General features: G+C 37.1%; 2 protein-coding genes across 7 annotated transcripts in view; one reads left to right on the top strand and one right to left on the bottom strand.

The window, feature by feature from the left end:
• LOC110208550 (damage-control phosphatase ARMT1-like) overlaps positions 1-17,506 on the top strand; it is a 78,488-nt gene that overhangs the window by 39,887 nt on the left and 21,095 nt on the right. The window lies entirely within an intron of this gene.
• The window catches only part of RMND1 (required for meiotic nuclear division 1 homolog), a 52,409-nt gene that overhangs the window by 30,598 nt on the left and 4,305 nt on the right, over positions 1-17,506 (bottom strand). For 2 of the 5 annotated variants that reach the window (XM_020986608.2, XM_078155072.1), the window contains exons 2-5: positions 15,354-15,861; positions 3,630-3,738; positions 1,724-1,799; positions 481-520 (exon numbers count right to left, since the gene is read on the bottom strand). In XM_020986608.2, the coding sequence (XP_020842267.1) occupies positions 481-520; positions 1,724-1,799; positions 3,630-3,738; positions 15,354-15,854 (726 nt within the window). In that variant the 5' untranslated portion in view covers positions 15,855-15,861. The remainder of the gene's footprint in view (positions 1-480; positions 521-1,723; positions 1,800-3,629; positions 3,739-15,353; positions 15,862-17,506) is intronic. The other 3 variants (XM_020986605.2, XM_020986606.2, XM_078155073.1) reach the window with 2 other exon arrangements.

The following is a 17,506-nucleotide window of genomic DNA, read 5'->3' as shown; positions in this document are numbered from 1 at the left end:
ACCCTAGGTCTCTCCTAACTTCAAGTCCAAGTCTTTCTACTATACTAACCTGCTTCATAAAATACACAGAATCAAAGATTTAAAGCTAGAAGGGCCCATCAAGCCAAATTCTCTCATTTTACAATTTTACAAGGAAACCAAGGCACAGAGAGGTTAAATGACTTGCCCAGTTCATACAGGCACAATGTATCTGAAAAGGAATTTGAAACTCAAGTCTTCCTAAGTCTAATACTCTCTCCAACATACCATGTTGCCTCTGGTTTCACATAAAAGAAAAGAGAACATAATTAGGAAGACAAATCTGCTTAGGAAAGTACGTAACAAAGAATAAATAGAAATACTGTTTAGATTTATCTGCTGCTTTCAGATTATTTGCACCACTGCTCTCATCCATTATGACAAATAATTAAAAGCTATGTAAAAACTTTTAAAATGTGTTCCTAGAAGCTTCTAAGTTTTCAAATTTATTTTCATACTTACAGTTTTATTCTCCACATTCCAAAATACAACAGCTCCTTCCCTGTATAAAACAAATGAAAGAATCCATTCAGTTTATAAGTTACATTATTTTATTTAATACAGAAAAACACATTCATAGAAATCCTGGAATATTTCCAAATTTAAGTATTATTAAAATTAATAAACTTTTAAAAAAATTCATGTGAAACTTTGGTTTCTATCTGGAATAGTTAAAATAAAAACTGTTTTTCATTTAAGTGTTTTTTGACTTTGTCAGGGGAAGGTGATGGATGTTTTTGTCCAATACAGATTGAAGAGACAAAATTTTAAAAAGGTCAAATCAAAAGTATTTATTTTTTATGATGTTTTTTAAACAAAGGTAATTTTTTTCTAAGATCACTGATTTTATAGTACTTTCTTAAAGCCCAAGTAATTGCTACTCTAATACTCTTTTGAATACTGAGATCAACTCAGACTAGCTATAATCAGGATATATAAAAATTTAAAGAGTCCAGAGATACTTTTTTGTCTCCTCCTTCAGCACTAACCATAGACTCTCTCTAGTTCCTAACCAACAAGAAAGGAACTCCAGGAGGAAATGCTCTGAAGGCAAAATGATTGAAATAAGCAGAGCTCCAGAGAGGTGTGGGGTATAGATGAAGTTGTGCCACACTGAAAATGCTCAAAAGAGAACTGTGATGATGCCTTAAACTGTTCAAAGTTGTGCAAGACTTTGCCAAAATGTAAAGCCTATATATAGCCATGAGTGAACTTGCCTAATTTGATGCTTATGAAAAGGATCAACATTAGTCTGGAAGTTGCTGAATGAAGTCTCTTGGATGGAATCCAGTTCATCAGGCCTCTAAAGAGCTGGAAAGTAATGTCAGGAGACCAGAGGAAATGGGCCATGAAATTTCAAGAGAAATAGTGAGAGTAGGGAAAAGATAATTTAGTCAATAATGACAATAACTGCTATGGATAACTTGGCCAGTGATATGCTACCATTAGAACATAAAGCTTTTATAGATGTATCGTATTAAATATATGCAACACAGGAAAAATTTAGATTAAAAAGGCAAATTGGGGAATGATTATTTACTTACTTAAAGAAACCTTACAAAAGGATGCAATCCAGGATTCTTTTAAATAAGTTCCTAGCACATCTTAAGTAGGACTAATTGTCCCATTTACTGTACAAAATAAAGGAATTCAATGTCTAGAATATAGACAGATTATCTAGAATAGATTTTGGTTTTTGCATTACCTGAAGAAAAAGATTGTTCCAGGATCATGTTCTTTTTCAGAATTTTTTACACCAATCACCAAAATATTTGCTGCATCTATAAATTAAAGTAAATGGAAAATCTATGTAAAAAAGGTAATATTCTTCTCCCCCAAATCAGTTGTTCTGAAAACTAACTTTGTTGAAATTCTTAAGGCCACTGCTCCAAAAAAAATACTATGTGACATAACTGTCTACCTAGGTTTCAAAAAAGAGATAACAGCAGAAATGAGAAAAGGATAAGAAAAGATTTACCATATAACAGCAATACTTGGCACTGTTTAAAACTGTCCAGTTAAAACTAATTTTGGTTCTACAGTTTGCTCCATTTAGTAACTATTGAAACTGTACTAGTTCCTATGATTCAAGCATTAAGTTACTCCAAAATCAGCACAGAAAAAAAATCTTAAAAGAATACTTATTTTTTCCTTAACATATTTTGCTAACAACATAGTTTCAATAATAATAATAATGATGATGGTAACATCTACCATTTATACAGCACTTACTGTGCTAAGTGCTTTACAGTGATTATCTTATTTGCTCCTAACAACCCTGGGAGGTCCCCACATTACAAGTGAAGAAATTGAGGCAAACAAAGGTTAAGTGACTTGCCCAGGCTCACACAGCTAACAGTCTTCTCTGACCCTAGGCCCAGCACTCTATGATACTATACCACCAAGCTTAGATATTTCAAAATAAGACTATGAGACCTACAGAGGAAATACGTAAAGATAAGGAAACATGGATATTGAGAATTTTGGAATGAATATAACCTTAAAAGTTCTCCATGAGAATTACTACTCTATTTAATTTAAATAAATAAATCAGAATGAGACCTTCTAATTTTAAAAATTCTCCCCTCCAACCTTCCACCAAATTGTCCTGTGAGAAACCAAATCCTAAATTTTCACTCTTTTTGAACTACAGTCTCCTTAAATGACTGTAGATGTGGGCAACTTAATTAGCATGGCCAAAGGTGACAATTAGGGACAAGATGATTTCAATAAAGCTCCTCAGAGAGTTGAGATGGTGGTTTGTTTAGAGCCCAGGCACTAGACTGCCTGTAAGTTTGGACACGAACAATGTGATACAGCTGAAACACAATGTCAGTATAGTGGTTGCTGTTGTAGATCTCTAGTGAAGGGGTTCTGGACACAGCTTTGTTACTCCAGATGAGCTATGTCTGTCTTAGCAACAAAGTAGCAGAGTAGGCATTCTCATTCATAGGGTTGTCAAAATACAGCACAATGTGTGAGCTAAAGTGTGGTGCCCTCTACGTTGGGGTTAAGGGATAGCTAGACACACTTGCTTTGTAAAGTTTCCTCTAATTACAGTCTTCTAGACCATGTTTTTTATTCAAATAACGTTCACTGAGAGGATCCTACTTGGGACCATCCTAAAAATTGTGACTAAAATGTGACTACCACCACCTGTTTTTGGGGGAATCTTTCCTCTTATTTTAGACTTTAAAAGAATCTGTTTGGTTACTCCAGCACGAATTTTAGTTTTTAAGTATCTGAATGTATAAGCTATGGACAATTTACTCCAAAAGTTCTTATTACTCAGCATCCCTATGACTAGTAATTTTGTAGCAATAACATAGTTTTAAATTTGACAAAAATAAGAGGAAACAGATCTTCTGCCTTCAAAGTACTTAATAATGTAAAAAAATTGCTATTTTTGTCTATGACAATTGACTTATATACAAATACATTATTCTTTTCTCATATAAATATATTACTTGTGTAAAGTGACTTTGACTGTGGATACTAAATGTGGATATGACAATTCTTAAAACAAGTAAGACAAAGACAACTGTTTCTTTGAAACAAATTCTACTTCTAATACATTTTTAACACATCTGGCTTTCATATTAAAAATATACCTCTAGGCAAGTTGGTTATTTCCATGAATCCATGAGATCCCAGTTCATGGGACAGATTACCAAGATGATATTCATCTGCTGTTGCAAATGCTGTGCAGTGCATCAGGTCCTGTAGCAAGCAGAGCAACACAACACAGGTTACTAGAATTTATCACTTTCTAAGTCTGGATTTGCGAAACTAGAACTCAAGATACACAAAGTTTTTGAAAATAAACAATGTTATCCAAAGAGAAGGTATACTTTGAAGATATTTTATAGTTGTAACTACATTTATTACAGGAAATTTCAACTTTAAAGCAGTAAAAGTCAGCCCGGGATTCCAGTTTGACTAATGTGAAACTGACAAGTCCTTGGCCTGGAAAGTGACACTCTTGTCCATAAGATTGTGTCTTCCACCAGGTCCTAATAATATTTTTATGTAAGGTGGTTGAAAAGATGGGTAAAAAAACCTCATCATTTCTAAACATTTTCAGATCTCCATGACTTTGTGGCCCATTCTACTTTTAGAAAATTCAAACTGCTACGAAGTTTTCCTTCCATCAATCCTTCAACCTGATGCTCCAAGTTCTGCCTTCTGGACCCAGGTGAAGAAACTGAATCCTTCTTCCACATGATCCTCTCCAGACACTTGAAGAGCTCTCCCATATTGCCCATTAAATCATTTCTTCTCCAAGATAAATATCCAAAGTTCCTTAACCAATTCTCATATATTATGATCTCAGACCCTACACCTCCCTAGTCACCTTCCATCCTTGTTAATGTCATTCTTAAAATGACTTATAAAAAACTCCAAACATGTCTGACCATGGCAGAGTACAGCAGGTCTATCACCTCTCTTAATCTGTACATTACACCTTTCTTAATGCAATCTAAGATCATACTGGTGTTCAGCTGCCACGTTGAATCATACTGTATTTGTATTCCATTAAAACCAACAGATATTTTTAGCATGATTGGTGTCCCTCTAATCCTATGAGATTATTTTAAACCCAAGTGTAAGGTTAAGTCAAAAGCATTATTAACTATCCTCTTAGATTTGGCCTACTGTTTTGGTTTGAGTTCATTTGGGTTCCTGATTTTGCCATCCAAAATGTTAGTTATCTTTCCTAAATTGATAAGCTTGATATCTATATCCTAACACATTGTTAAAAAATATTCAATACCACAGGGCCACAAACATATCCTACAGGCACTCCAGCAGGAGTCCTTAAAGCAGATATCAACTGATGACTATTCTAGTCATTCAAAATCCTGAATCAATACTGTCATTAAGGCAAAACCTTATATTTCACAGAATCACAGAATTTCAGAATTGAAACTGACTATCTAGTCCAAACCATAACTGAACGATTTCTGCAACATACCAAATGTGCCTGAATTCTTCCAGTGCGGGACAATCTGTTCCCTTCCACTGCACTTTTAGATGGCTCTAATTGTTAAGAAGCTTTTCCTTATACAAAGCCTAAACATGCAGCTTTGTAACTTTTATCACTTCTAAGATTTTGTCAAATGATTTGTTAAAATTGTCTCCCTACAGTACTCTGCCAATCTAGGTGCTTAGTGTCAAAATAGGAAACAAAGATGGCTTGTCTCTTACTAATCTGTTTTCCTTTCTTAAAGTTCACTGGCCTGTAGTTTGGAGACTCCATCTTCTTTGCTTTTTTTCTTTTAACAAAGTGAGATGGCTGCTCTCTTCCAGTCTTGCAGCATTTCTTCCATCCTCCTCAACTTTGAATCAGCAATCACTTCTGCCAGTTTTTCCATACCCTGGGATCACTCATCCCACCCTGGTAACGTGAAGTTACTGAGAGTAGCCAGATGTTTTATTATCACTTCCTCACTTGTCTTAAGACTCAACTCCCTATTAGTCATTTTTTCTCTAACCTTCCTAATCCAGAAAGCATCCTCCTTGGCAGAAAAACAAAAACAACAAAAACAACAGGAGTTAAGTATTCCTGCCTTTTCTACTCCATCTGTTACTGCCTATCCCAAGAAGTGGTCTCACACCTTTCTGGTCATCCCCCCCTTTTTTTTTTTTGGCAAGGCAATTGGGGTTAAGTGACTTGCCCAAAGTCACACAGTTAGTGTTATGTGTCTGAGGCTGAATTTGAACTCAGGTCCTCCTGACTCCAGGGCTGGTGCTCTATCCATTGCACCACCTAGCTGCCCCTGGCCATCCTTTTGCAAAACATGACTTAAAATCCTTTAGTTTGCCATTTAAGACTCTCCCCTTGGCTCTGACCTTAGCCTATAGTCTTATTTTACATTACTCCCCTTCAAGCACCCTAGGTTACAGCCAAACTGTACTGTTAACTATTCCCTAACGATGCCAGGTCATCTCATATTTCTGTGAGTCATAGAAGCTTTCTCCCATTCCTGGGAAGCATTTTCATCTTGGCCTTTCACAATCTTTATCCTCCTTCAGAAGGCTCATCTTAGGTGTTAACTCCTTCAGGGTGCTCTCTCAATTCCCACAATCATCAGTGTTTTTTCCCTCCTCAAATTGCTACTGCAATCATATTAGTAGTATTATATAGGGCTTTAAGGTTTGCAAAGCACTTTACAACCATTATCTCATTTTATCCTCACAATAGACCTTGGGAACTAGGTGCTATTATTATCATCATCTTACAAGTAAGGAAACCGAGCCACAGAGAGGCTAAATGATTTGTCCATGGCCACACAGCTAGTGTCTGAGGCCAAATTTGAACTCTGGTCTTCCTGCCAAGTGGATCAACTTGCTTATACAAAAATATCTTTCTATCTCTCCTTTACTCTTTCATTTCTTATGCTATATTATTCTTACCTAAACCATGCTGTGTTCTCGCAATGGGATATAAACCTCTTGACAGCAAGGCTTATTTTAATTTTTATATTCCCAGCACATGTATAATGCCTTGCATGTAGTAGGCACTTAATATTTGTTGAATTGAATTAAGGCAAGTCAAAAATGTATCAGTAGCTTGACTTTTAAATTATTGTTTTTTGACCAATCATTTTTCTTTAATCCTGTTCTCACCCAGCAACCTCAAACCCCAAAAAGCAAAGAGAAATATTTGAGAAAAAGCAACCTGCCACATTCTGAATTTATAGTGCCCATTCTTCATAATCTGTTTTCCTACTAGGAAGGCAGAATGTTTCCTCATCAAGTGTTCTGGACCTAGATTTGTTATTACAATTAATCAGAATGCATTAACTCTACTTTTGGCAAGTATAGAACCAAGATGAAATTTCAATTCTTGAGATGACAAATCAGTTATTTAGCCAATGAATATTTATGTACCTACTCTGAGGTAGGCACTGTGCTAAGTGCTTCATATATAATATCTCATTTGATTTTGCAACTGTGAGAAATAAATATTTCTCCCATATTTAATAAATGCTCATTGTGTTTGTTCAGACAGGCCCTGAAAATGTTGATTCTCCTTACTATCAAGACAGATGATATAGAAATTGATGTCTCTCTGACCAAGATTTGAGTGACATAAGCCACATACCCCCACATAGTCCACCTCCTATTTGATCAACAAATCAAGAGTTGAAAGGCACCTCTTGGGAAGACCTCCTCTTTGAAGGGCATATAAACTGTGATCCCTCTGCTATTAGGGGTGTTTGGTCTACAAGAGACAGACAAATGACCATCCTTTTATTAATAACATGCTGGCCTTATTAATAAAATAATTAAATTACGCAGAAAATGTTTCTCAAGCCTTTTAAAATGTCACACAATAATCCTGGTAGGTAGGGCCTATTATTATCCCCATTTTAAGGTTAAGGAAACTGAAGCTCAGAGCAGTTGAGGGATTTGCCCTAGATCACACAGCTAGTAAGTATTTAAGAACGGACTTGAACTCAGGTCTTCCTGACCTAGTCCCACTCTCTTCATATAGCTGCCACATCCTAGTCATAAAACCTAATTCATAAAGTCACATACACATAAGGCTTAAATTTGTCTTCCTGTATTAGCATCATTACTTCACCTACTGAATATATATTGTGGATGGTGATCAGAAGCCATTAAAAAAATTACTGTATTTACTCTTAGATATCATCTCCTATGGATTATTAATCCTCTCCACTGTTCTTTTTCTTCCCATGCTGTACTTTCTACTGTAAGGTACCTATATTCACAGAGCTTTGTCGTTTCCTCTTTGGTTTAAAGTAGTCTTGTCCAGCTTTGCAAGCCTTCCAGCAAACATATTTTAGGCCCTTTTTAGGTATACTCTATACCTGGTCAAAAACTTGGCATGACTTTATATTAAGGTATGGCCCAGAAGTACAGATACCTTCTTTTTATCTAGGTGTTCACTTCCTAAATCCAACTCTTTTCTGAGGCTCTTACATTTAAATGCTAGCAGTAATAAGAACACCATAGGCATACCTGAAATCAATTTCCTTCCCAGGCCTTCACAGGTCTCAGTAATGACTTTTAGATTCCTTCTGGCAGTACCACCAAGAACAGTGGCATTAGGTTTGATAAGTCTCAGGAGGCTTTTTTTTGGTCATATCCCAAGCACACTCACTAGGAAAGTAATAGTCTCTGATCTATGTCTAGCTGACAAATAACTACGTTGGTATACCTGAAGCAGGAATGACACATACACACAAGGGTCTTCACTGATCCAAATCTTTCCTTGTTACAGGACAAGGTTCTGTTTTATATTTGGAGAGTACAGTTTCTCCCTAAGATTAATCTCATACCTATCATTTAGCACCAAATGATCTTCTCCCACTCTTCCACCCTATGGACTCCTGATAGAGCTTAGGATTTCTCTCTGCCTCTTCAGGAACTGTTGCTTCCTTGTTTCTACCTGCACATTGTGAATGCAGAGCTGTTACTTAGCGATGGCAGAATTGCAACTTCTAAAGGGTTAAACACACAAGGTCACAGGTATAATACAAGATTGTACAAGAACAGAGGATAAAAAAAGGTTGGTGGGAGTGAAGTACAAAGGGCTTTACTGGAAGTATAAGATAATGTTTGTAAAGCACTCAGCACTGTGACTAGCATGTAGCAGACAATAAATGCTTTATCCGTTTTTTCTCTCTCCCTCATTCAATGGTGGAGCTGGGAGTGTCCTGTATTTATTATCACTCCCCTTGTGATCTTGCAGGAATGAAAGGACCTGAGGGCAGCTAGGTGGCGCAGTGGATAGAGCACCGGTCCTGAAGTCAGGAGGACCTGAGTTCAAATCCAGCCTCAGACCAAACACTTGACACTTACTAGCTGTGTGACCCTAGGCAAGTACTTAACCCCAATTGCCTAAAAAAGAGAGAGAGAGAGAGAGAGAGAGAGAGAGAGAGAGAGGACTTGGATAAGACTATGACACGCAGGCCCTAATTTTTGGTGCTAAGCAGATTTGAGGAAGGTATACTATATCTGCAATAGCCAATGTTTGAGTTACTCTATAGCTGCAATGGACCAGTGGCTTGAAGGGTCATTTCTGAGCAAGACATTAACATAACTAGTCTCTCATCAATGGAAGATAAGGAGATTCCCAAAGTTTAAGTCCTACCTTCACAGGAGGATTAAGTTTGAGAAATACTTCCTAAGTCATTACTACATGCAAGTTTTGTTAAAACAAAGATCAATATTAAAGTCCCTACCCTAAAGGAGCTTATATTTGTTAAAAAAAAATCTACTCACAATAGAAATTTTTTAAAATCTCTAGTTTTAGTTAAAGCTTTTATCTTTGAACTGTCTTCTTTTTGTGTGGCATTAAATTGATGAATTCCCTACAGTTTCATGTAAGCTTTTACTATAAATTTGTATGGTGACTGGTTGTTGTTAAAAATTCAATGCAGGAATTAGGTATAAGGATGACTATTACAGATCATTATTTTGCTTCAAAATAGATGTGCCAAATCCATCAAGGAAAGATACAGGATAAGTCAAACAAGGTCTATTAGTAATATCTTCTGAAAAGGCACACTCCACATGATTTTCTGGCTAATGAAAACATGTTCCAGTAGATGGCGCTTGACAGCTAAGGAAAGTGTTAGGCTTTTTTGGTACAATAGAAGCATTACCTAAAGGAAAACACAAAACTCTAAGAAGCATTGTCCTATTGCTGGAGAAAGTAGACTGGCATATACTTTGTTCCCCCTTTATAAAAACATCACCAGAATTTTTCTTTATTTTCTGCAATACATCACTGAAAGTTTTCAAGCATTGTACTTTGATACTATTTATTTCATTTGCAATCTTACCACTTACTAAACTCTAATTTTTCCTACCATTTTATGGTATTCTGAAATCAGAGAAACCTATTAGGTTAAAAAGGATGATAAGACATATCCAGCATCGCGTTCGTTGCCTCCTCTTCTCCATCCCCTGGTTTCCATGAAGTCCCAGTTAAAATCCCACCTTCAACAGGAAGTCTTTCCCAAATCCCCTGAATTCTAATGCCTTCCTTCTGTTGATTATTTCCAATGATCCTGTGTATAAATAGTCTGTACATAGTTATTAGCATGTTGTTTCCTCCATTAGATTATGAGCTCCTCACTAGCACATGAGTAGGGGCTTTTACCTTTTTTTTTTTAAATTCCCAGTACAGTGCATGGCAAATAGCAGGCACAAAGTTTAATGACTGACCACTTTCACAATAATCTTGTTACTACAAAATACGTAAAAGCCACCATACCACAGCAAAATCTTGTAGAAAGATTACTTGGCCCATTATCCCTTTTTTTTGACACTTCCTATGGCATTAACTTTTTCCTGTGATATTACACCTAACATTGTGGGTTTTTTCCTTTACTTTCTCTTCAGGTACAAGAAAGCCTGTGTTTCATCCCACATAAAATGAAGGACTTAGGATATTCTATAAACAACTAACAGAGTTTCCCTTCCCCCTCCCCCACCTTTTCTGTGAGCAGTCTTTCTCTCAAGAATTTATATAGCACCCAAGACTCAATACACCAACAATCCCGTGACATTGTGTTCCAAAGAACCAAATTAATAATGGTAAGCAGAGTAAGCCTACAATTCAATTTATAGGTCCACGAGTATTTATCACGAATGAGGAGCATGGGTGTCTGTCACACTTCAAACTTTCTGAACTATTTAGAATGCTTACACCTTTCTCACTTTACCTTTTCTATTGCCCCCCACCTCTGAAGATATCTTCGACATCAACTAAATCTAAGCTTTAAGTAAATCTGGCCTGGCAATGCCAGAGTTGTGATATGAGTCAAAGAATATGAGAAAAGGTATCTGATTTCACATTTCTCCAAACTGTCTATAATTAAAATTTCATCCTTCCCTTTTCCCCTCTGCCTGCCCCAAACCTCTAAGACTATCTCCAATTTATCCTGTATATATTTTGTTTGTACATAATTGTTTGCATGTTGTCTCCTCTATTAGATTATGGGCTCAGGAGAGCGTTTTTTGCCTTTCTTTCTACCCTTAGCACTTAGCACAACGCCTGGCACATAGCAGGCACTTAATAAATGCTTTTTGATTTGATTTCTCCTACGTTTTCTATTTCTGTCAATGTTAACCTTACTCATCACCCAGGTTCAAAACTTCAGAATTTCTTTGACTTTCCCCTCTTCCTCACCCATCACCCATATTCAATTATTCCATCAAGTCTTATAGATTGTACCTCTGCAATATCTCTTGCAACTGTTTCTTCTTTTCCAATGACACAGCCACTATGCCCAGTTCAGGACTCTCATCTCCTCTGAATTACTGTAGTAATTTCTTAACTATTTTTCTTGACTCTGGTCTCTTCCTTTTTCAGTATTCTCACAGCCTAGAACCCTTCTCATTGATTTCTGCCCAGTCTGCTCTCTCTTCTCCCTCTGTCACTTTGTGATCTTATCAATCCCCACAGATTTAATTACCATCCCTATGCTGATGATTCTCAAACCTACCTATCTTGCCCTAAACTCTCTGAGGACTTTCAAACTCAGACCTGCAGCTGCCTTCCAGACAACTTTAAATAGATGACCAATAGACATGTTAAACTCAACATGTCCAAAACCAAACTTACTGTCTTTCCCCCTAAACCCTCTCCCTGTCCTGCTCCCTATTACTGTAAAGGCGAACACCATCCTCCCAGTTCATCAGGCTCACAAGCTAGGAGTGATTCTCAATTCTGCATTATTTCTCACTCTCTCATATCCATCTATTGTCAAGGCCTGTCCATTTCACCTTTGCAGTATGTCTCGAATACAGCCTCTTCTCCCCTCTGACATTGCCATCACCCTGGTCCAGGCCCTCATCACTTCATGCAGTAACTTGTTAGTGGGATCTACCTGCCACAAGTCTTTTTTCCACTTTAATTCATCTTCCACTCAGCCACCAAAATAATTTTCCTAAAGCACGGGTCTGACCATGTCATCCCCTCACCCTGAATAAATTCAAGTGGCTCCCTGTAATCTCAGGGATCAAATTCAAAATGCTGTTTGGCAGTCCCGGTCCATCAGAACCTAGCCCCTTCCTTTCTTCCCAGTTCTCTTATACCTTACTCCCCAACCACGTACTCTTCAATCCAATGGCACTGGCTTCCTTGCTGTTCAACAAACCAAACACACTTTCTCCGCTCTAGGTATTTTTTCTGGCTATCTCTCATGCCAGGAATGTTCTCCTTCCTCCCTTCTCTGCCTAACAGCTTCCCTGGCTTCCTTTAAATCTCAAATACAATTCTAGATGTTACAGGAAGCCTTTCCTAACTCCTTTAAACTCCAATGCTTTCCTTCTTTTAATTACTCCTATTTTCCTGTATGTAGCTGGTGACACAGTGGATAGACTGCCAGGCCTGGAGTCAGGAAGACCCCAGTTCAAATCTGATGTCACACTCACCAGCTGTGTGACCTTGTGCAGGCCATTTAACCCTATTTGCCTTAGTTTCCTCATCTGAAAAATAAGCTGGAGAAGGAAATGGCAAAACAGTCCAACATTTTTGCCACACAAATCTAAAATAAGAGTCAGACACTACTGAAATTACTCAACAACAAGCTTGTTTGTACACGTTTGTTGGCTAGTTGTCTCTCCCTTTAGATAATCATGTGCTCTTGGAGGGCAAGGATGGTCTTTTGCCTCTTTTTATATTCCCAGTGACTGGTACAGAGTAGGTGCTCAATAAAAGTTTATAGATTGTCTGAGACTAACAGAGTGCCAAATAGCAAGTAATTAATGTCTGATTTAATTTGTTGAGCAGAGGTTAGTTTTTTAAGTTAGTTACTTTTAAGAAGCGGCAACAACGATCAAAATTTTGCAGACCAGTAAAAATTTGTGGACTGGACGTTGGGAAAGATTACATATAGAATTCTATGCCATTCAAAGAATTGGAAATTGAGAGGGTGCCCATCAATTGGGGAATGGCTGAGCAAGTTGTGGTATATGGATGTAATGGAATACTGTTGTGCTATAAGAAATGATGAACAGGCTGACTTTAGAAAAAACGGGAAAGACTTATATGGTCTGATGCTGAGTGAAGTGAGCAGAAACAAGAGGACTTTGTACACAATGACAGCGAAGTTATGCGATGACTAATATTGTTAAACTGAACCCTTCTCAGCATTACGAGGATCTAAGACATCTCCAGAGGCCTCGGGATGGAAAATGCTGTCTACATCCAACGAAAGAACTATGGAAGTCAAATCACTATCACTTATTTTTACCTTCTGTTAAGTTTTGTTTCATCTTTCTGATGGTTCCTCCTATTGGTTTTAATTTTTACTTACAACTTCACTAATGTGAAAATATGTTTAATAGGAATATAAATGTAACGCCTGTATCAGATTGTGCGCTGTCTTGGGAAGGGTGGGGGGGAGGAGGGGGGACAAAATTTTCAACTCAAAAGCATATGGAAGTGATTGTTGATAAATCAAAATAAATTAATAAAAATTTTTTTAAAAAAGAATTCTATGCCATTAGCATGGGGCAATATAAATACATTGATCATGGTGTCATAGGGCTGGAGTGCAAAACTAAACATTTTTACTTAGTAAGTCACAACCTCTCTCAGCCCGTTTTCTTACCTATAAAATGAAGATAATAAGCCCTGTCCCACCAACTTCACAAGGCTATGAAAATCAAATATTAAATGTATGAGACAATGATCTCTATAAGCTGTAAAGCACTATATAACTGTAAGTTACTAATACAGAACTCTGTGCAATCAATAACCTTATATAAATTTTTCCTCTGACTACTTAAGTCTCTTGTTATTAAAACAACAACAATAAACAACTTGATTCTATAGTGTTTATCTCAGAATAAGATCCAGAAGAATAATTTAATAACAAGTACCCTAGTACCCCAGCAAAGAAAATGGAATGGCTACAGGAACTCCTAAGGACTGGAAGGTCTAAAAATTGAAAAGATAAAGAATTAAAATAGAGCCTTTAATGTAAAAATCCAAAAGGACAGCTGAGAACCTGGAAAACCTTAGCACACAGTGGATACCCTGGAATAAAATGGAGGAAAAAAGAATGCAATAATTCAAAGATATATCAAGTAATAGCAAAAGATATAGCAAAATTGTAATACTTGAAAAAATATTCAATTTAAAAAAAAACCTGACTTGGAAAGCAGAGCTTAGAATCTGAGAATCATTCACTGGCCTCCCAAAAACACAAAACGAAACAAACAAGCCTGAATATTATATTTCAAGAAATACATAGCAGAGATCTACCTTGTTGCCTGGGCACCTAGGTCTCACAGTGGATAGGATGCTAGGCCTGGAGTCAGGTAGATTCCCCTTCCTGAGTTCAAATTTGGCCTCAGAAACTTAGCTGTGTGACCTTGGACAAGTCACTTAACCCTGTTTGCCTTAATCCCCTAGAGAAAGAAATGGCAACCACTCCCGCATCTTTGCCAAGAAGACACCAAATAGTGTCACAGAGAGCTGGACACAACTGCAAAATGACTGTACAACACCACCTCTTACTTTCCCAATGTGAATGGCCAGATTTGCCCCTTACTTCATAAAGATAAGGGAGCAATTATCTGTATGCATGGATGATGCTAAAATACAAAATATACATTTTGACACTGAAACTCTAAACTCAGAGGAGTTGCTTCTGTAAACCTGCCAGCAGATTGGATTTTGTCATAAAAATACCATTATTCTCTTTAAAGGATACTATATTGACAGTCTAATGCCATTTCCCCAAACTGTGCTCCACAAAATCCTGATGTTCTACCTGACCAAAAATGGGTTTTGTGAGAACATTTTGATGTTATTACATATTTCCTATTTAAAATATTAAATATGAAGTTACATAAGTAACAAAAATATTACATGTAATATTGTATTAGTGGGTAAATGGTCTTCATTTCCCTTCTGTTGTTTCAGAATTTCTTTGAAATCTGCCCTTTATATCTCTGGAGACATGGAATACACCTACACCAAGATCACAGACTTTAAAAATTATAGATTTAGAGCTGGAAAGGGCCTTAGAGGCCATCAATTAAGAGTTCTATCAGTATGTTTCAAGCTCTGACGTGTTCCATGGCCAATATCTAAGAAATTATTTATCCATGTATACTAACATTGTGTTCTTACCTCTATTATTAACAACAATTAAAACATTATGAATTTATTTCCTTTAGGCATGTCAAACGATGAACAATTAACAATGAAAACCAATTAAGTCAGTTTAACTTGCTGAATCTTGAATACTAGCATATAGATACAGTGTTACATGAACAGCTATCTAGAATGCATGATTATTATTAAACAGAGAATTCAGCAACAATATGAACTTTACCTCATTCGCAGAAGAAAGTGGAAGGTTAACCCTGGATGGCTGTTTGGTCCTAGATGCTTTTAGAGGTCTCTTGATTTGTTGAACTTCTAGTTTTCCGGTTGGTATAGAAGAATATTGCCTCTCTACTACTTTCATAGGCCACTCAGTATACAATAGGCTTAGTTTGTGACTCATTTTTCTGGAAGTACTGAAAGATTTCAGGGATGGAACATTCATTTTTTCACCTCTGCAGAACACAGTCTTCAACTGAGATATTATGTTTGCAGCTGACACATTCCAGTTGATGTGTCCAGGAAATGAACATTTCAAGACACCAGCTACTGTTTCAGAACAGCATAAACCCAAGTTTTGATTTACTATCAGCATCTTGCATGTTGTCTTTTCAAATTCCTTTACGAGTTTTAGTGTTGGACGAAGAACTGTAGGGAGACTTTGGCACTGGCATATTTTTGCTAAAATGTAGGGAGATTTGGCCAGGTCTTGGAGCAGTTTCACTTGCATCACTGCACTCAAAACCAAATAAGACAAAATTTCAGAGTTTAACATTTAACAGTCAACAAGCATTTATTAACAAAAGCAAAAACCCTCTGCCTGCCCTCTAGAAGTTCATATTCTAGTGGGGGAGACAACTGCCTAGGGACATACAAGATACATATAGTGTAACAAGCTCCAAAGGAAATTTGAGATAATTTTTTGAGATAAAAAAAATCCTGAAGGCATAACAGAGCACTTCAGTGGAATCCAAAAGATATATCTGTGAGCTCACATGTGTTACTTTAAGTGTTCAAGCAAGCAACAAACATTTATTAAATACCAGCTAAGTACCAGGAACTGTGATAGGACTTGAAGAGGACAAAAATGAAATAGTTCCAGGTTCACAATACATTAAAGATTTTTGGAACATAAAACACAATTAAAACTAGCTTTTTAAAAGTAAAAATTAAAAATGTCAATTGAAAAAGACAAGAGGACATTACCTGACCTCTCCTAAACAATCAACACTGCAAACCATTCTTGGAAAGCTTTCACCTTAAAGGGCAGGTAGAAAGGAAGGTGAAGCATCTACTTCACCTTTTTATGGGCTGGGACTCACATCACAGAGGGCAAAGGAAGGAAAATGGCCTCAATGCACATTTAAAATGCACCAGGAAAAAAAAAGTAAAAAAATAAAATAAAATAAAATACACCAGGAAGAGATGATACCCTTCCCACAACACCAAACAGGTACCACCTCTTACCTCATCCTGCCCCCTGGTGGTGGGGTCCCTAAAATTTCCTGGGTGAACTTCCACCTCTAAAATATTCTTAAAACCACCCCAGATTAAGTAGCATTGGAGCAGCACAAACCAAAGTATAATTAATCTTCTCATAACAATGAGGGGAGTGATGTCCTCTACAGATAAAATACTTGTGATGACCAGAAACATCCAGATCAACAGATCAGGTGATGACCCCTATCAGGCTGTCTCTGGTCCCTACAACAGATCCGGATCATCTGAATTAAAAAAGCTAAGAGTTCATAGCTTCTTGCATGCAACTTCTGGGACCTAAGGTGAAACCAGGATTCACCTGGTACTATTATACTTGTACTTCAGTGTTCCCTGAACCATGAGTCAAAACAGAAGATGTAATAAGGAAGAGCTAAAAGGAGTCAAGTAGGACTATACCCAACAGTGGTCTTGTTCAAGCAAGTTCTCCTGAAAACTAGATCCAAGAAACTGCTGCAATAGAGATCCCTCCCCATTTCTTGGGAGTAGTACTGATTTATTAAAGCCAAAGCCTCTGCAAGATAGCACAGTCAACTTCAATAATCTGGGGTGTTGTGATGAAAAGCTGTTGTTTTAGAAGTAATCTGGTTGTTCCATGCATGATACCAGCTGCCTGGAGATGGTATGGAAGATGAGAAACACAGCAAATGTGAAGGCAATGTGCTCATTCATAGTAAAATGGTATCCTGAGCAGAGGCAACGGCAGAAGGAAGCCTACAGGGAGAGAGGGAATAAGCGTTTCTATGGGGTCTACCACATGCCAGGCAGTGTGCTAAGCGCTTTACAAATATTATTCCATTTGATACAACAACTTTGCAAAGTGGGTGCTGTTATCATCCCCATTTCACAGTTGAGGAAACAGAAATTAAATGCTTTGCCTAGGGT

Source organism: Phascolarctos cinereus, unplaced genomic scaffold (assembly GCF_003287225.1).
Source record: "Phascolarctos cinereus isolate Bilbo 61053 unplaced genomic scaffold, phaCin_HiC Scaffold_5;HRSCAF=322, whole genome shotgun sequence".
In the NCBI taxonomy this organism is placed as follows: Eukaryota; Metazoa; Chordata; class Mammalia; order Diprotodontia; family Phascolarctidae; genus Phascolarctos; species Phascolarctos cinereus.
The sequence above is the reverse complement of the archived record's forward strand: the minus strand, read 5'-3'. Positions and strand labels throughout refer to the sequence as shown.